Source organism: Chionomys nivalis, chromosome 4 (genome assembly GCF_950005125.1).
Source record: "Chionomys nivalis chromosome 4, mChiNiv1.1, whole genome shotgun sequence".
NCBI lineage: Eukaryota > Metazoa > Chordata > Mammalia > Rodentia > Cricetidae > Chionomys > Chionomys nivalis.
Window position 1 is genome coordinate 70591221 of NC_080089.1, and position 20504 is coordinate 70611724.

At 46.0% G+C, this 20504-nt stretch overlaps 1 protein-coding gene across 1 annotated transcript in view; it reads left to right on the plus strand.

Moving 5' to 3' along the window:
• Positions 1-18663, plus strand: part of Aldh1a2 (aldehyde dehydrogenase 1 family member A2) — a 78028-nt gene extending 59365 nt beyond the window's left edge. Inside the window, exons 8-14 of the mRNA XM_057767141.1 lie at positions 4402-4504; positions 6568-6752; positions 7978-8142; positions 8251-8408; positions 9022-9096; positions 16573-16661; positions 18063-18663. Coding sequence (XP_057623124.1) covers positions 4402-4504; positions 6568-6752; positions 7978-8142; positions 8251-8408; positions 9022-9096; positions 16573-16645 — 759 coding nt within the window. The 3' untranslated portion in view covers positions 16646-16661; positions 18063-18663. The remainder of the gene's footprint in view (positions 1-4401; positions 4505-6567; positions 6753-7977; positions 8143-8250; positions 8409-9021; positions 9097-16572; positions 16662-18062) is intronic.
• The last annotated feature ends 1841 nt before the right edge of the window (positions 18664-20504 follow it).

The window sequence follows — 20504 nt, forward strand, 5'->3', positions numbered from 1 at the left end:
CTAGTTGAGCTTTCCTTCTGCAGGTGAGGAAGCTGAAACCAGGGAGGGGAGGGCAGCTCAGTTTAGTGCGAGCACACTTTATAGAACGCAGCAGATTTCTTTCCTTTTCCTTTATTTTATTTTCTAAGGCAGTCTGTGTAACTCTAGCTGACCCGGAACTAGCTATGTAGATCAGACTGGCCTTGAACTCACAGAGGTCTATGACTCTGCTTCCCGAGTGCTAGCTGTAAAGGTGTAGGTCACCACACCCGGCAAGCCTAGGACTTTTAATCCTTAAGAACCAAACTACTCCATAAACCTCTTTATGGTTGTCCTTCCCAGGCACATCATCCCAGGATGTGACAGGAACGACAAGGGTGTGCAGTGACACCTTTACAGATTGCAGAAGATGATGGACTGAAAACCAGGTCCTTATGATCTCTGTTTATGTCATGCACAAGATTTTGTTTCCCAAACTGTACGATAGTTCTCTTTTCATCTATACATTGCCTATTCATTCGAATAGTCCTGACTTTCATACGGATGGCCCGTTGCCTTGATCCTTAAGCCTCCTTTACTCACCAAGGCACTTCCCATCTCTGGACATGTAGGAAAGGGTGTGGAACATGCTCCTGGGGAATCACCCCCAAACCTTCCCACCTGAGAAGAGCAGTCAATCCAGGGATTTGTCTTATGTGTTCAGTCACTTGTCCCTAGACCTGCTGATCCCATAGGTTTTGATGTGACACCTTTCCAAGGAACTGTGTCTGTAATTCCTTAGCTTGATTTTCATGACTTGCAGACGTATTAGCACAGGTTCTCCCTGGACTCTGATTTTAAGCACATCATCTTCCTCTGCTTTGGGGTTGCATTGGTTCTGTTTTCCCTTTGTGGTAATGGTAATAAGGAATACTTTCTGTTTGGGGTCACTTAACCTCTATCCACTCTCCAATCCAAGGAAGATTTATGTGTTGTGGTATATTTGTCAGAGAGTTTGATCTATAAACTAAGAACACCATGGGTAGGCATATGATGCCTGGTCCTGCAATTAATAAAGATCCTTGCCTCCTTGCCCGTTTACACAAGTCAGAGTGGCCTGACTGGGTTGGTTGTAGTGAAGAATGACATTAATGTGTAAGTACCTCTATGGTTTAATCTAATTGGTCCTAGTATTAAGTTCGACCCAGATTTTTCAAAAGTGCACTCCAGAAACAGTCACACTTATTGGATACCCTCTAGGTTTACATAAGAGTCATTCTGGCTGCGAGTTCCTTGTCGCATCTGGCAGAGAGCAGAACGATGGGTATGCGCTGAAGGAAGGCAGTCTGCAACAGGTGGATTTTTAGAATTGTTCTGTTTGCAGACCACCCAGGATGGAAGCGGTTCTCTCATTGCTACCAATTTCTCCTGGAGGCTGAGCTGCAACTTGACCTTCATCCAGAGACAAAGAAGAAAGGCATTATTCATCCCGTATTTGTCCTGCAATATTTATCATAAATAATCTTGGTTTCTAAGGAAAGGCTGGCACAGGAAAATTGTTCTCTGACAATCATGGACTGAATAGTTACTGTAGCCATGAAAATAATCATTGGACAACATACATAGCAGCAAAACCCGACACCTCACAGAGGAGCCTGGTGGTCATTCATTCCTGATGAGTCAGGGAGGGGGCTCCGAGAAAAGCAGTGCCAGCTGACTGGTACCTTCATTACCTGCCTTAACCATTTATTCAGTATCTTGTTCAGTATAAAATCCATGACTTCTTGATGCAACTTATTTTTTAAATACAGAAGCTACTGTTCTCCTTTTCCATCAGTTTGTAGTGTGTAGTCTCATCATAAGACTGGTGGTTTGTGACACACACTGCATCCTTGGTGACATAGAGAAGGAGGCAAAACAAAGGACAAAATAAGGAGGGGTGGGTGGGCCCCTAAGTCTGGGCCTTACAGTCAGCCTGCTATTAACCAGCTAGGTAACCTGCTAATTAATGTTTATTAGTTTCTGCCTCTTAAATTTGTTGTTCTCAAGATTGAGATAATATATTCCCCAGGGGGTTATGGGCAGCATAAATGAATCGGAACATGCAAATGTCTGCCCTAGACTCATATCATGAATGACATGTTCATGAATTCCAATAACTATCTTCTTTGACAAATCACTTACTTGCTTTTCTCCTAAGACATTAGAATGTGCAAGAAGCAGAGAGAACCTAGCACATTGAAATTCCTCACAAGAGCAGACAGTCACAAATGGCCACGTCTTCGGGGACTCCTCATAGGTGATGGCACAGAGTCCAAGAATAGCTGGATCTTGAACTACCAGAGACAGGTTCCTTCTCCGTCTTCTTGGTATCTCAGGGTCTAGTCATAATTTCTCCTTCACACTGTTGTCTGTCAGACCAAAGGGCCAGAACTGCCTTTGTGTCTGTGTGTATTCTTCTCAAAAGAGAGAGAAAGCATGTTTGCTTTTCTGGAAACATAGCCTTTACTGAGCCCAAGTCTTCCTAAGTACTTTGTCTAGACGCAGAAGAGACCTAAGCTGGAAGGATAGCAGAGGAGAACTTTAGCTGGTGAACCAAAATCAGTTATTAATATTTATGACCAGATTTTAGCATTTATTACACCTTATGAATAACATTTTTGTGCAAAACAAGAAACTAATTCTATGTCTTTCTGAGATATGACTTCTCTGAAAATAACAAATTATTCTCTGATGATCATGGACTATATAGTTACGGTAGACATGAAGATTGTCATTGGACAAATACCTTGTGACCACAAAAAAAAAAAAAAGGTTTTTTTCTCTGAATGAGGTCATTTTTTTTCCTTAAAAGAAAAGAAAATGATAGTGAGGCAGAATTACAGTGAAAACAATGGCATCAACCCAATCACTGCACGATATTAGCAACTGGGGCAGTTCCTAAAGTAATTACCATGCATGTAAATAGTTGGGGAGGTCTGAGGGAAACATACATCGGAAAGTCTCGTGGTACCTACTGTTTCAGCCGCCTGATGAACTGCATTGAACTTAGAAGAACAGGCCCTCCTTGCTCCTCACCCTTGTGTGTGGATAGGTTGTGTGGACACTTACAGTGTGCTAGGCTGGGTTCTAAGAGCCGTCTGCGTTAAATCACTGTATCACAGCACATCTAAACACAAATGCACATACTCTCTTTATCCCCATTTACAGAGGAGGGAACCAAAGCTCAGAAAGCAGCTGATTTCTCAAGATCCCAGTTGCGTATAAGGCAGTGAAAACTCCAGGCACTGGGGTCTTTTCTCTTAACAATGCCTTTCCAGTGCCTAAGAACTTATTATCCTGCTGTAAAGTCTCAGTAAATCAGCTAAGACACCAAGCATAGACATAAATGTAGCATTTCTCTTCTCAAGACTTCTAAAAGTTTTATTTCTCAGTAGAATCCATACGAGTAATGTTTCCTCGGCACAGACCAAACTTCCTGTATAGGCTACATGACAGCTCAGCATTTTCCATGAAGTGACCTGTCCTCTCCAGTATGATACCCATATTGCAGGTGGATTCTCCGAGGCCATCACTGAGGTATAGTTTTTGCATAGGACATCCATCAGGAATCTCTGCGAAGGGGAAGATAAATCACAGTGCAGGCTCGACAACATTAGTCTCCCACATTAGACATATTGGGGCATATGTGGCTCTGCAGCAAGGACAGGGCCTTTGTAGCCTGCTGGCATCAATGAGTGCATGTAGGCCATCCATCCTCCATCCCCAAAGCATCCATCCCTGCCTAGACAGATCCTGAGGGGCCTGGCAGCTTCAGTCTTTCCTCGGAAAGCATCCTCAGCCCCTGAGGTAACATGTACTTTCTTGAGCAGAGCCTCTATATGGCACACTCCTATTTCTGTTTGACACATTCAATTCCTTGACTGATATCTACTTAGTGTCAAATGTTTTTTCTTTAAATGGCCTTTTGTTCGCTTGAATTCTAGATGAATAGGCATTTACACATTAGTTAGAAATAGACTCTCAACTCTCTATAACACTTTAACTCTAGCCCAAAGCAGAGTAATTTTGGAGATAAATGAACAGTTTTCGATGATTGCCCCCCCCCCGCCCCTGCCAGAAGCCACATACCAAGGAAAAGCCATAATGCAGTGGTGAGACTTTTAGTCACGTGTTGCATACTATTTATCTCCAACAGAGTCTTTGGCCTGTGTCTCCCATGGTGAAAGGAGAGCATCCTTTTATCCTCTTCAACATGTGTGTTTAGCTGCACCCCAGCTCTCTCTGCTTCATCCTCCCAAGCTGACCACAGAAAATGTCCCTTGGGATTATTTTGCCTTTAAGGTCACTTAACTACCATGTCCATTGTCGCCTGGAGCTGACTTTGACCTCTGACTGCAGCAGTGCAAGATGGTTCAACCCTCTGCCTTCCCTTCCTTTCAGGTCGGAAAGCTGATTCAAGAAGCAGCTGGAAGAAGTAACTTGAAGAGAGTAACTCTGGAGCTTGGAGGGAAAAGCCCCAATATTATTTTTGCAGATGCTGACTGTAAGTGACCCATGGATCTCTCACGTGTGTCAGAATGCTACCCTTCCCCTTCCTTTTCGATATCCACTCTTAACAGAATGTCAAGAGTCATATCGTTGAAGTAAAAATTGAAAATGAATGAAATTTATGCCCTTGCCATACTGACATATGCACGGGCAGCCCATATATGGTGGTTCTGTTGAACTTGTCCATATTGGGTTTCATAGTCTAAGTTGATGAGGATGAATGACCAAGTCTCTTTCTCAAGAGGGCACTCGTTCTCATTACAGATGGTTGTGAGCCACCATGTGGTTGCTGGGAATTGAACTCAGGACCTTTGGAAGAGCAGGCAGTGCTCTTAATTGCCGAGCCATCTGTTGCCAGGGCATAAATTTCAAATTTCATTTTTTCCAGTTCAAAATTATCACTGCCAGTTTCCCACCAAAGGAAGGGCCCATAAATGTAGGGAGGAGGGGACACATTTTGAACTGAATCCCACCTCTGCCCACTTCTTTCCAGAATGTCTCTGAGATGATCATTTAATATAGGAAGAAGAACACCTAGCCAACATTGAACAGTCTAGGGCCATTTTGACTTTCTGGTGTTGTAGAAGGGGGGGTAGAAAAGGTGAAGGTTTGCCCATTGATATGTAATGGAAAGGACAACATTCTAAGACCCTGACACCTCAAATATAGTCTCTGCTTAGATCCAAGAAATCTGAAACTTTTCAGCCGGGTCTATCATCTACTCAACTGGCTGGCCAGTCATCAAAACATAACCGCTGCTTCCAGAGCACTGGCTACACTTTCCCAAACTCATACCAGCTGCTCTAGTTATGCATGCCAAACCCTTTCCCTTGCTCTCAGGACTTGTGTGGAACAAGCCTTACCAGAAGCATAGGTTGATAACCTAGGAAACCCTTCCAGGAGGAGAACACCTAGTCTGTACACTGTTATCCTGAAAAACTCTCCAGAATGAAATTCCAAAGTCCCCTTCAGCCGTTCCTTTCTTCTTCACACCCTCCAGGCAACTCTCAGTTCTGTAACTGGAGAAGTCAGGAGCAAGAACGTGCATAGATTGAAACCACCTCCCAGCTTGAGCTTTGCAGGGTTCACATTTAGCTTCCTTGTCAAGATTAGAGATCTTGGAACTGGAGAGATAGCACTCGCTGCTCTTCAGTGGACCTGAGTTCCATTCCTAGCATCCATGTCAAGTGGCTTACAACTGTCTGTAACTCAAGCTTCAGGGCACCTGCGCTCATGCGCACATACCTACGTGTAGACAGAAACACCTACACATAATTAAAAACAATAAAAATCAATCTCAAAACACTCAGATTTCATGCCTCTTCCTCTTGAGGAGCAGGCAGTCTGTTGTCATTCCACTGACTCAGTCTAGCAACCAGCATGCAGATTTGTCAGAATTAACTTGATGTGTAAGACATCGGAGAGGAGGGGAAAGCATTATCACACTGCAGTTGAACAATTCTATGGAGAGAGGAGATACAGTATCTGCAAAGAAGCACTGTCATTACATGTAACCACCAAAATGATCATTAAACATACCAGATCCAGTTGATCAGGAGTCTTAAGTGGGCAGCCATAGGCCAAACGCATAGAATATATGTTTCCTTTTCCAACCATTACACTAATCTTAAAAGGTTACATTAAAACTCTGACCTCTGATTTTCCTTCAAACTGGAAAGTTTGGCAAGCTCTGGGCTTACATTCATGTATGCTAACAGTCAACTATGGTGGCTTCTGTTAGTCTCCATTGCATTTCTTGCACACCTGGAAGATTCACAGTTATGATCCTGGGTCTTTTGTACAGTGAAATTTAAATCTCCTGTTATGAGTGATTAGGGCTGATCCTTCTGTTTGCAGAAACAAGAAAGAGTCTCAATGAGGCAATGTTATCCAAGTTTACATAGCAAGCACTGTCTGTTCTCAGTCCAGAGCCAGTCACTGGCATAGGCTGTGATGATCAGGGCATTATTCCCGGGCCTTTGGAGAGTGGGAAGGAAGGTGCTACCTCGATAGGCCACAGGCAAGGCTGTGTTGAGAATACGATGCTTCCTCTTGCAGTGGACTACGCTGTGGAGCAGGCTCACCAGGGTGTGTTCTTCAACCAAGGCCAGTGCTGCACCGCAGGGTCTCGAATCTTTGTGGAGGAGTCCATCTATGAGGAGTTCGTAAAAAGAAGTGTGGAAAGGGCCAAGAGGCGCATTGTGGGGAGCCCCTTTGACCCCACCACTGAGCAGGGTCCTCAGGTAAGAAACCATAAGCATTATCTTTGTGTAACTTAATCTGGGCCAGCACAGATCCTGATGCTTATGGAACCAGGCAAAACAGCCTCTCCCACTTCCAGCTGCCTCCTTATTCCTGTGCCTTGTCTTCGTAGTTGAAATATATTCCTCTCTTTACATTACTAAATATAATCTCTGGAGAACATTGGGGTGATTTAGCTATAAGGAGATTTCTGGGCTTGGCAGGGTGGATCTTGGCAATATAGCCCCACCCTAGGTCTTCTGGCCACTTTTCAGATGCTCAGGTCAGGAAAGGTGGATATCTCCTCCTCAGACTCTGTTCCCCTTTCCCAGCTGCCAGCAGTTCTGTCCCTGCAATGGTCTGTGACATGTAGGAATGAAAGGTTGGCTGAGGTCCTCTTTGGCTGTGCAGTTATTTCTTACTGTGCCTGCACTACACACGTAGTACAATGGAGACATCATAAATGTGCGTCCTGAGCAGCAGGCCACACACTCGAGCACTGCAGCCTGGCTGTAGCCTTGATAGTTCCCAAACCTGTGGTTTTAATCTACTCTGCAAGGGTTTGTCTAAACTCATCTGCAACACTAAGCAAGGATTTTCTAGTAAAGGAAACCATCTCTGTTTGGGTACCTCTGGTGAGAAGGTTGATATTTTAGCTAAGGAAACCTGGGTGAATATAGCTTATGTCACTCACCGTAATGACTCAATGACAGCTTTGGTGTTGGCTTGTTTTCAATCAGAATCTTTCACCCGGGAAGTTTAATTCACTCTCTAAAGACAGCAGCTATGCATTAGATTCTCCGCTAAGATAAACCCAACAGCACATAAGGCGGCACTAGTGAAAGAGGCTCTCTGTGATCCACTGTTTTTGTCTGTTTGATGTCAGCATGTGATCTGCTTAATTATTCATCTGGACAGAAGTAACTGTTCTTTATAGAAACTGTGAATAATTGAGGTAGCATTTTGATAAGTTCCAAAAAATTTTGACCTGGTATTTCAGGCTAGATAGTCATTAGCATTCTTTAGATTCCTCCATCTGTTAGGTGCAACCATAAAAAAATTCTATTTTTTCACCATTTAAAATTGAGTAGGTAATATTAATTTCATATGATTTGACTGGATGCAGTGACAGTTGAGGGAGAAAACCACACAGGGGTTCACGAGAATGTGCATGTTTCTATCTTCACGGAAGGCCTTCTGAGAGTCAGCAAGTGATTTCTCCTGCAGATCGATAAGAAACAATACAACAAGATCCTGGAGCTCATCCAGAGTGGTGTGGCCGAGGGCGCCAAGTTGGAGTGTGGGGGCAAAGGACTGGGAAGGAAGGGCTTCTTCATTGAGCCCACCGTGTTCTCCAATGTCACTGATGACATGCGGATTGCCAAGGAGGAGGTATCACAGGCATTTTACAATTGCCACATCTTTCCTGGGATTGCCAGAGTGTTGGGACAGTAATCAAGTTTAACACTTTTCATCTTTGCATACATAATTTTGTTTCAGATCTTTGGTCCTGTTCAGGAAATCCTGCGGTTCAAGACTATGGATGAAGTTATAGAAAGAGCCAATAACTCAGACTTTGGACTTGTAGCAGCTGTCTTCACTAATGACATCAACAAGGCCCTCACGGTGTCTTCTGCGATGCAAGCTGGGACTGTCTGGTAAGACTTATATCCACTGGTGATATAAGGAGCCTTGTTAGCTCACAGTTCATCACTATCGTGAAATGCTAACTTTATTTCAAAGAGTTTTACTTAGCCCACAGGGAGGCTGTAAGCCCAGTGAGCATGGTCCGACTCCGCAGGGCCTTTGGTCTGTTAAAGCGTGGCGGATGGTGGTGGATGAGGACATGGCCAGACAAACCAGAAAGCAAGATTCAGGGGTGGCACTTGCTTAGAGCAGCTTGCTCTTGCAGAAACTACCTTAATGCCTGGCTTCTGGGTAGCTCCCCCAGTGGCTAAGGAGCCCCCACCAGACTCCAGTTTTAACAGTTCCTCCTCATCCTCCAGCACCACCACCTCAGGGACCAAGATGTCCACAAGTGAGTCCTTAAAGGACAAACAACGTCCAGACTGTGGCAGGGCATTCTAATTCTCAGGGGCCTCGGCAAGGATGGGGACGTCAACCTGAGAAAACACTCTAGTCAACTAGACCAGAAAATTAAAGTCATTTTGAGCTTTTCACTTTGAAAATTCTTTTTACTCCAAGAAATATACCAATTGGATTATTTCTGTGAGATGGGTTCGTATTAACAATGCTGTTTTCTTCCTTCAGGATCAATTGTTACAATGCTTTAAATGCCCAGAGCCCCTTTGGGGGCTTCAAGATGTCTGGAAACGGCAGAGAAATGTAAGTGTCAGAGACTCTGGTGTCTACGTAGATGGACTGTGCAGCACAGAGGGCGCGCGCACAACAGTTCACTTCACCTCCGCGCCTCCGTTCATAAGCTTTGTTGTGCTGTTGTTTGAGACAGGGTCTCACTCTGCAGCCTGGAATTACCTGGATCTTTGTAGTGTCTGCTGACCTCAAACTTACAGTAATCCTCCTGCCTCTACCTCCTGAGTGTTGAGATTACACCATACCCAGCTTAATCTAACATTTTACTGAGTATGAACTCACATAAGCTGAGTATTACGTGACACTAAAGTGAGCAAGGTGCACCTCCCTCACACTCAGAGTGGACAGAGAAATGGATCCATTATTCAGCTGCATCTTGTCAGGACAGGGGAAAAGCTCCATGTTGTCCACTGAAAAGAGCCCACAGAGAACACACCTTTGCAGTTCTCAGGGCTGGCATTCTCCAGCTGCCAAGCCAAGGAGCACGTCCTGCCACAGGAACATTGCAGTCTGCCTTCAGAAACCTCGAGCTGCTCCTCTGGAGCATGAGGCTGTATGTGAAGCCTGACTGGCATGTTTACTTCCATGCTCCCCAACAAAGCTGCCAGAGCTCCGAGCTCCACAGTTGTGCATTCCCATGATGCCTGGCGCTTCCAGGGGCTAACTGCTGGTTGCCATTCATTCCATGCCCATCCTGGTCACTTGTCTGTCCCACCTGCTCATCACTGTAAGTCCTTTAAAGTTAGGACTAGAGTTAGGACATGGGGTCAGGGAGGGAGTAGCTGAAGGTACAAATTGGACACATCTCCAGGCCTTTCAGGGAAATTGCTTAGAAACTGGGGAGATACCAGTTTTTAAGGCTGAGATGCCTGGCACATAAGGGGTGCTTTGGCAGAGCCTAGTGGAGAGAGAGCAGAAGAAGGGTTCACTAGTCGTAGCACTGCATCCCAGCCTTCTTCTGCCAGTGTGAACAGTAGGAACTGCTGCTCATGCTTCTGGAAGCTATGTCCAAGGTCAAGGTGCTGGTAGATGAGGTGTCTGGGAGGGGTTCATTTCTCACACATGGCACTTACCATGTCCTCATGAAGTTCAGAGGAAAGGAAGTGTGCTGGAGCCTGTCCTAGAAGGGCTCTGATCCCATTTGTTGGGGTGGAGCCTTCATGAGTTAATCAATTCCCAATGGCCCCTCTTGTTAATACTATCACATTGCACAATGCGTTCCAACATACACATTTTGGGGTGACACAAACATCCATACCTCAGCAGCCGCCCTCGGCTAAGGGTCTGTTGTGTATCTGGCTTTGTGCTAACTCCTTCCCTCACATTATCCCATTTGATTTGTGTGGTTATACAGATATACTTTGTGTGCAGGAGACCTGCCAAGGAGTAGAGTGGTCAAGCAGCTTGTCTCAGTCTCACAGTCAGTAAGCGTCAGGTCTGACATTCTAGCCTAAGGCCCAGTGGTTTCATATAGTCTCATGGCATCTAGCCGTGGAAGCTTGGGGACCAAGCACAAGGACTCTTCTTCTGGAACAGGCTTCAGAATGAGCACAGTTGTCCTGAGATGCTGATGATCTATAGAAACAGGGCTACCGCAGAAGTAAAATAGACAAGAGACTCCTCAGAGCAGACTTCAGTATAAATTGATTTTTCTTTTAGTGGATTTCAGGGACTGAATGGTGGCCAGAAACTTTCTGGTCTGACACCCCCATTTATAAAACTTCTTTATCTCAGTTTGAAAAGAGTAGATCTGTTTTCTGACCCCTGTGCTCACAAGAAGGAGCATCATCCACGCCCCTCCCTTCTGCCAATACTGAATGACTTTTTAATAGCAAATGTTTAGACCACAGTCTACTAACTGGTAGTGAACATCGCAAGCAAGGCACTGGGCTTGGTCTCAGGGACTTCAGCACAGTAAGGCACTTAGAATGTTGTTGGGTAAATGAAATATACATTGCAGGTATCAGAAGGGCCCCAGGACAGAAACCCTGGAGTGAAAGAGAAGCCCAGAAACGAGGGAGAAAGTCTGGACATTGTTTCAACATGGTCTTGCACTTGGGTTGACTTGGCCTTTAAGGAGGGGAGTAGTTCAGCAAATGGAGAATATTCCTTTGAACTTGGAGGCCAAAACAAGGTAGTCGAGAGGAAGTGTGAGCAGAAGTACTGTGGGAAAGGTAGGGGTGCTGTCTGTGGGATGTGCAGGGACCCCGTTAAACGTGAGGAGGGATCCACGAGCTTCATATTCTGTGGCTGCCATTGCTTGGTCATGTCTAGCCGCTCAGCATTGGGCTGTTTGGGTGAGCAACTTTGAGGCTAAGAGAAGTTTGGAAAGTCTTGTTGCTTGCAAATCTTGGCACATGTGCTTCCTACCTCTGTAAATTTTTGTAGACAGAAATTGTCTTCTTCCTAAGCTTTGATGTCCTTCTCTAGAAGATGAAAATAATTACAGTACCTGCCTGGGAGTGCTGCTTTGTGGATATGTTAGGATTAAGTAGCTAAACATGTAGTGGTGCCTGGAAAGCTTTCCTCCAGTAGGTGAAGCTGCCAGTGGCCATCAAGGAGGGGCTGCTAGGATGGTGGCCCTTCCTTCTTTTGCTTCAGGATCAGATTGCTCCTGAAGTGTGGCAGTTTTCCTGCCCCACAGTCAGTGGCCCGGCTCTTCTGTTCTCCTGTGCACTTGTCTCTCAGCAGAACTGTAACCCACCTGGAATCCTCTTCCCACAGGGGCTGCGCTCCATCAGCTGCTCCAACCATCCTGCACACAGGACCTCTTCTCGGCCTTAACTCTCTGGCGCTGCTTGAGGCTGCATTCCACTTGCTTGCTCATTTCCGGCCTCTGTGGCTGTCCTCACTAATCTCTCTGAAGTGTCCGGACAGTCACTGGTCCTGGGAACACTGTTCTCATTTGGTGTTTTGCTACAGATCATTAACAGAGTGAATCACCAGTATAATATAAACTTGTAATAAATTGCCTCTGGGTAATGGAGCGCAGTCCCAGGCTATCCCTGTCCCTCATCAGGAACAGGCCTTGCTGGGATTCAGACTTTTGATGTTATGTAAGTCTGGTCTCTTCCTAGAAGAAATGTCCCTTTGCTGGAAAGCTGGTTGGGGGACAGTTCAGCTCTGTCAAACCATATAGAACAACAGTCAAGAAAACCAGAAGAGCAGCATCTGTCTCCTTATAGACGTGTTGACCATGTGGCCTTCCCACTGTAGTTAAAAGATCATGAGGGGCTGATGCTCTTTGGTGAGACTGGTTGCATCTTCCGTAAGTCAGGGTTTCTCAGCCTTTTTCCATTTGTGATTCCTTATTGCCTGAGAAATTTTTATTAACCAGTGGGTATGTAAGTATGCAAAATATATATACGACCCAAATAATTCCTGATAATCATAAAGAAATGTCTTATAAAACAATTATTTGGAATATATGTCATTTTACTTTTTGTTAAAGATTAATGAAACCTAAAAAAAAAGGTTAATGAAATCTTGCCTATTTATGAGATGGATGTGCTTGTTTAATTTTACATAAAGAATTAAATTTGCTGGCTATTTGATGCTGTAGGACAAAGAACGTCTTCAACAGTTTCCAAAGCTGAACACTGCTTCACATAAACATGGATGCCCAGCAGCAAAAGCATGTTTAGGACCATTTTCAGAACTTGTTGGAAATTCTGTCTCAATCCAAAGTCAAAATTCATTTAACTAATTTTTGTAAAACTCAGATAGCAATTTTTAAAATCAAACATTCTAACAATACAATCCAAAGATGTACTCATTTGCTACTTATAGGCTGAGGGAGGGTAATAGGAAAATAATGAATTTATTCATTTTTCTTTTTTTCATAATAAAAATTATGTTTCTAGCAGAAACCTTTTGTGTTCAATAAACATGTGATTCATAACAAAATTCTCTGCCTCATAGCAAACAGTAGTCTGAAATCTGAGCTGAGGTGATGAGTTTGGTGGATGGCATGAAGCATGTACAGTGTGCTAAGTGTGTGTTGCATGTTCAGAATCAAGCAAGCACACATGAAGCCACAAAATGCAATGGACAAACACAGCCTAGAAAGCCTCAGATGTTGTATATTTGATTTTGAATTAATTTTTTGGCCATTGAGTATTCAGAAACCTCTACATTGGAACCCTTTTCATGACACAAGCCGTTACAGGCCACAGCTAAGAAGCTGCGATGTAAGTGACCTGGTGCACAGTCTCCACTTACTCCCAAAAACGTGTTTTCTCTTCCTTAGTGACCTAGAGTAATAGAAAATGCTTTAAATAAAAGAGCCTGGTCTGCCTTCTATCTAGTCTGATAGTCTGCAGAGAATCTGCTTCACCTTCCCTCTGGGAAGAATTGTTTGCCTCACATCCCAGTCTCCTTGCCCACCCCGAGGTGGGGCAGAGATGGGAAGTGAACCTTTCACAAACAAGCTGCAAGGAAGGCGGACTACCTAGTCTCAGTTTCTCTGAGCTGTAAGAGGTCTGCTTTCTACAGGTTTTCTGATGAGTGCCCCGCCCCCATCAGAGGCTAGAGGTGTGCTTCTCTGTGCTGCCTGCCCGGAGAGTCCCATTCACTTTCTGACCTTTTGCTCCTGCCTTATCACAGTCCCCAGAGATAAAAGGTGGGAAAATACAATCTAGAGTTCACACTGAACCAAAGGGATGGAAAGAGAGCTGTGGGCATCTTAGACAGTGCGGATTAGGACTGCAAGAATGAGAAATGGGATGGGATGCTGTGCAGCTTCTCAAATCATGCACACATGCATGCACGCACAAATGCATGCATATGCCTGCATACATAGCATCCATGTGCACAGAAGTCATCTGTGGTCTGAGCAGTTAGGACTGTTAAATATGCTAGTCTGGGGACCCACTCTCAGAGACTCTGGTTGAGTAGATCTGGGCTACAGCCCAGGATCTTCATGTTGTAATAAACTTCTGGAATGGTGCTGGTGCAGGTGGTGTGGGGACCTCATTCAGAAAACTGTTGCAGCAAGCCAAATAGAAACTAGGGGAAATGCACACTCTAAATAGAAACCCAACAGTTTCTAAGATGGTTTGCTGGGTGCCTCCAAAACCTAACATTTTTTCCCTTCTTTCTGGGTATAGCTCCTTGCTCCATCTCAGAAACTAGCCTGGTCTGCGGAGAAGCAGGCTTGGGGTCTTGTCAGGGTCTCTGTGCCCCCAAGGAGGTGGTGTGCGGTGATGATGGTGGCCAATCAGGGATGAAGGCTTCAGTAAGGAAGGGCCGGCCTCTTGAGCAGCAGTGAGGTTCTTCCTTGATAACTGAGGGTCTAGATGTGCCACAGACTTTAACCGTAGTGAACAGATTTAAGAATCTAAACTTCAAAGATTTTAGAGTCCCTTGGACCGTCTTCTCAGAGACTGTGCAGAATGACCAGCTCGCCCTCTCCAGACCTTCAGAAGCAGAACCTTCCGTATGGGAGGATAAAAGCCATAATGTAGTCATGCTCTGAATGAGAACTGTATGCTGGGGCACAGGAGCTGCCACAAGGGAGGTGACTAGGCACCAAGAGGAAAGGGATAGCTCAACCAAGCCCTTCAGCTAACTAGTGGAGGCTCGCTGGTTTCCCTGTTCACTGACTCCAGGATTCTGTTTCTGCTCCATCATGCCTGTGATACACTACTCTGAGGCCTCTCACTGACCCTCTTGGTACCTCGGCACAAAGCAGCCCTTTGGACTCTAGGTGTAAGTCGCCTTTGTCTCTGAGCAGGCTGTGTGTTCATCCATGCCTGGGACTGGACACGGACCCTCCAGCCAGTGAGGCCACCACAGCTTCACACACACAAACATGGTGGGAGCGAGTGGGGACACTTGAATGCAGCCATAGTGACATGTTTCTGATTCCATAAATATGTCCTCATAGGTCTCACAGCTTGGAGACAGGAGTAGGAAGAAAGGATTCTTCTGCCCAAGAACATGTATAAGGAACTGGAAGGCAGCGAGTAACCTCACTGCCACCAGGAAGCACAGAACGTTCTAAAGAGGAGACGCATTCAGAATTGTCCTAAGTCAGGAAAAATTTTAGAGAAAGCCAGAATAAACTGGTAGTAGGTGCCTAGGGCCTGGGTGGAGTTGTAAGGGTGCGGTTTCTGAGGAGGCCCAGTTCACTCTTCTTGAAGTAGAATGGCCCAGACAGTAACGTTTCTGCTTCCAGTCTTTCTTGGTTCCTGTTAGTTTCCCAGGGGCCCTTGTCAACTTGGGTGTGGTGCCCGGAAGAGCTACCGGCAATGCTGCTGGAGCAATGTGGAGGGCCATGAGATCCCAAAAGGAACAGGGTGGGCCCTTGCCCTGGGTCTTACTTGTACAGCTGCAGGAACTGCGTCATTTGCAGGTGACTGACGGAGAAGAACATTTTCTCACTGCCCTTTCACATACAGACGCCATTCTGAGTAGTTCCTCCCTGAGGGAGACAGTGTGGCACCAGGGGAGAAGTGAGGAAACAGTTGTACCGAAAAACTTTCCTCCTCTCCTCTGCCTCCTCTCCCTCTGTGTCTTCAGTGTGCTGGGTAGTGTAGCAAGCCCACAGTTTTAGGGAGGTCAGACAGCAAGATGAATGAGCTCTGCTCCTTGGGGACAGAAGTGCTCCAGCACAAGTGACCCTGGCGGACCCTTCCTCTGTGTAACACTCACCTGTGAGGTACTTGGGCTCCCACCAGTTGCTTGGCTTTGCTTTCCCTGCAACATCAGTGATAACTCAGTAAATGCTTCCTGACAGCCCTGCACCTGTCACCAGCCCCAATTCCAGGAGAGAAGTGATTTAGGAGACTCTTGTGGAGAGCGCTCCCTAATGGTCCCCTTAATTACTTCCTAAATCTTCTCACCAGCCTTGTGGGGCCACGGACAGCACTTGTCAGGGCCGTATTTCAGGTGGTCCAGGTGGTTTCTGTCTTCACACGGTAGGCCTTTGGCTATCCTGTCCTTCATTTAGGAAGTGTAATGAGAGATGGGAACTTTGTATACTGGTGAGGATTCTGGTCGAAGACTTCCATCTCAGAGGTAGAGAGTAGCTCTCTAAGTAGGCTATCAGCATGGGGATGTCGGAAGTCTGCAGAGACTGGAGCAGGGTTCTGCAGAGTGGCACACCCATTCCTGCAGGGCCAGCACTCACAGGAGGTGGGAACGTGGCCCAGGCAGATCTTGGGCCTGGCTTTTTGCTGCCGTGGTGCTCAGCTGTGAGCCATCCTGCCTTGGCTAAACCAGGACTGGTTCTCAGGGTACCAAGGAGTCACCTCCTTTCTATCCTATGCTCTGAAAACCAGTGATCCTTTAAGACAGGACATCTGCCCATGAGAGGGCAGCTTTCTACTGAGGAGGGCTTTGCTCGTTGTCCACTGAGAGTTTGTGTGTGGAGCCCAGTGACCTGCTGCTCATAAATGACAGCTTCACCTTCTTGAGGATGCCACCACAGGTTAGACACAATCCCCTGGGCCATTGGTGTTTGAATTTGCCATTTGTCTGTTTCAGGGGAGAGTTTGGCTTACGAGAGTACTCTGAAGTAAAGACCGTGACGGTGAAGATCCCCCAGAAGAACTCCTAAGAGGCCCAGAAGAAAGGTGAAGTGCTGCTCACTCCCCTGCTTTCCCTGGAGAGCCCAGCTCTGAGGAGTGCAGAGTTGAACCCAGGCCTTCTTTAAATATTGAATTGATGATATTAGCAGACAGGTCACTGCACTTTTGACACAGGCCAGCAAGGCAGGGTTTAGAGACACTCTGGAAGGAGTCACCTTAGTCATACCAAATAGTGGCGAGATAGGCAAGGTGGGAGAATGCTTAGCACAGCCAGTGCTGTGTGGAGCATGGGATGGGATAAGGGAGCTGCAGTGTTTGGTGCCATTATCACGGAGAGCTTTCCTAGAGGAAAGGTTGCCTGGGCAGCACTGTCTTCATGTTCCTCCTTCCAGTTCTTCCCCACTCCTCACTCCTCCCTCTTCCAAGGAGCCCTCAGCTGAGCTCATTTAGGGCAGATGTTTGGGCCGGGAACAATTTTCCAAGGTTTTGCAGCCAAATTACCATTTCATGTTATCCATTTCTTCAAAGCAAAACATGAAATGGTTTTAGTTAGAGCCAGGGCAGACTAAAAATGCCAGGAGCTGGTACACTGCAGATGTTCTAAGCTGTAGGGATGTAGTATGTCCTTCTGTTACTTCCATAATTAACACAGCAAAAAGAAGATGCAGATGGGGTCAGAGGTCATCTTGTGTAGTTCACAGCTTCTTAGCTTTCTACTGTGTGTGTGTGTGTGTGTGTGTGTGTGTTTAGATCAGCAGTTCTCAATCTGAGGATCATGACCCCTTTGGAGGTCAAATGATCCTTTCACAGGGGTTGCCTAAGACCATTGGGAAACACAGATAACACCTTATGATTCATAACAGTAGCGAAATTACAAATATGAAGTGGCAATGAAAATACTTTTGTGATTAGGGGTCACCACAGCATGACGGACTCAATCAAAGCATCCGAGTATTAGAATGGTTGAGAACCACTAGATAGATGGATGGTAATGAAGGTCACAGGTCATCACATGTACGTCATAGTTCCTGAGCTTACTGCATGGTTTGGAGATTGTGGTGTGTGTGTGTGTGTGTCTGTATGTGAAATCTTGATTATTCTGGAATAGAGCAAGGACCACAGCCCTTGTTTCCATTGATGAATGAGATATTTTCCAAAGCTGATCTTAAGACTAACTGAAACAGTCCAGGTAGACTCAGGAAGCTAGCAATGCCAGAGGCCTTGGAAGAATGACTGTTTCCAAGGCCAGCTGGCAAGTCTTGAGAAGTGAGTTGTTGCTGGAGTCAGGACCACAGCCTCTTCTGCATCCTCATGCCCACTGTACCAGTACCAGCTACTCCAATGCTGTCTGGTTTGGCCCACGGTGCCTATGACACCTGCCTGGAATCTGCTATCAGTTCATTTAAAGATGAGGCCCAGCTTGATGATGCCCTTCTCTATTTGCAGAGTACCAGTATGCCAAGACTGCCACGTCCCACCAGGCCTCATCTGTCATGCCCTGTGGCCCGCTTGTCCACACACAACTAGCGAGCTTCAGCCTTCAGGGGGGAGGTGTGAAGCAAGCCTGACTCTCCTTCCTCCCCACCCCTCCATTCCCTCTGCCTTCCAGTGAACCTCATTTGGTGTGGGCAGCGCTGGCTTCCTTCCCTTCTCTCCCCAGCTGCCAAATTGAAGCCAGTCTCTAACCTGGGTGAACAACATTTATTTAAACATGCCAAATATAACCTAGGTGTAGAATATGGGCACCTATCTATCGCCCTCTCTATTTAACGGTTTTCCACTTTCTAACAAACCAGTTTTCAGTTTTCTATTTATAACCTGTCTGTCTACATACTTTCAAGCAAGTTCTCCTTACCGTCACTGACGAACGACAATGTGCTCAGCAAACAGAGCCCTGACGTGCCCTGCCCTTCCTGCAGCACCCACGTGAACACACCATTAACCAGCTAGTTCCCTTCAAACCACAGTGTAGAATGTGAAAATGAAGATTTATGACTTTTAATTTACTTCAAAAGAAACCTCTGTGCTAGCAATAAAGCATTTATATTGTGTATACCTCGGGACTGTTTGTGTTTGTGAGTCTGTCCCACTGAGCCCATTTTTGTCTTTCCTTCTTAGCCGGGATTTTTGGCGGGGGCGTACTCTTACGTGACTGAGCCGAAGTCTGGGAGGGTATTTTACAGAATACGTTAAGGTTAAACAAACAAACTTGTGCTCTCACACTATTTAAAACTTGTGTGTTTACAGTTTTCTGTGGCACGTAAATATAGACATGTGTAAACTTCAGGTTTCGGGAACAAACCTCAAAGGAATCTATGATGTGGAATTCACACACCCTGAGCGCACATCAGGGCTCCTGCTGCGGGGCGTGTCTCAGTAGCTACACTTTTACCAAAGGGAAGTAAAATCGAAGGTTGGAAAGCTGATGGGGTCCGTCTTGGCTGTGAGTCGGACGGCACTGCTGCCTAGGGCTTCCTGGCATCCTCTGTGCTCTCAGAGTCCACTCTTATAATAAGCTTGGCTTTTTTTATGTCATTTGTCATATGTGTGTGTGTGGGGGGGGGGGGGAAGGAATGCACATGCCAGATCACATAACGAGGCCGTGTTGGAGTTGTTTTTTCTTCCACCATGGGTTTCTGGAATCAGACTCAGGCGGTTGGGCTTATGTGACAAGCAATTTTACCTGATGAACCTTTACATCAGCCTCAGAGTGGAGGTTTTAGGGAATGGGTCTCACCCTTAGGATTTACACACCCCTTACTTCCAACCCTCAGAATCTGTTGAGGTTCCAGTCAAAAGAGACAAAACGTGAACCAGTGGCTTTGCCCAAAGCAAACTGGAGTTAGACAGAGATGCTCTGCTCTGGACTGGGTGGGATTCCTTGCTGTGGCCCTTACAGGAACAAACGGAATATGGAAAATGGAGCCCCTTGGGCCAGAAGCAGATGTAAGGCCATGCTCCTATAAGGTGGCCTCACATCAAGTAGATGAAGCAAGAGAAAGGCCTAGGGTGATGAATCCTTTGGAACACAGTTATTCTGTGTGGGTGTGTGTGTGTGTGTACGCACGCACGCACGTGTGTATGTGCAGTATGGCTGAGGTGAGTATGGGAGAGCAGTCTTGCTGAAAGCGAAACCCTACAGAGACAGAGGTGAGGCAAGCCTGGCAAGACTAACAGGTTGGCCAGGCAGGTCCAGCACGAGGGCAATAGGCCCAGCCAGAGGCCCTGGAAGTGGCCTTGCTATAGAGTAACAGTAGCCAAGGTCAGATAAAGAGAGAGTCTGATACAATACTAGTATGGATCCTAAGGATGGAGAGAAAGGAAAGAAAAGAAGCTACCACCACTTGAATGAATCTAAAAGAAGAAAATAATGATTGTTTCAAAGGCAAGTCAGAAGGAAGATAAGTGGCCACTGCCCCAGAAACTGAAGCATGGATCAAAGTTGTGGGGGCAGATCTTGACTTAGAGCTTCGGACATGGATATTGTGGTTGATCCAGAGATATCCAGAATAAACTTTGGAGCAAGTATTGGAGAAAAGGGACTTTGCTTGGTTGGCTTTCTATACCCTACACATGGCTTTCTATACCCTGACAGTGAGTAAACAGAATGGAACAAGGGCAGGGGGCGCACCCAGAGGCTGTAGTCAGAGGAGTGGCCTGCAAGGAGAGCCTTCTTGTCCCGCTTTGTGATTCTCTCCCCAAATGTGCATTCGGCATGCTAGACACTGGCAAGGTGATGGGCATACAGGCAAGCTAGTTGGGCCTGTTACCTTGCAAATCTCACGGCATAAACTAAGTCAGCCAACTGTGGCTTTCTTTGCCATCTCACAAGCCCCTTACCAAGGTGGTAAAGCTTTTATAGCTCTGCTCCCTCCTAATTTTGCAACT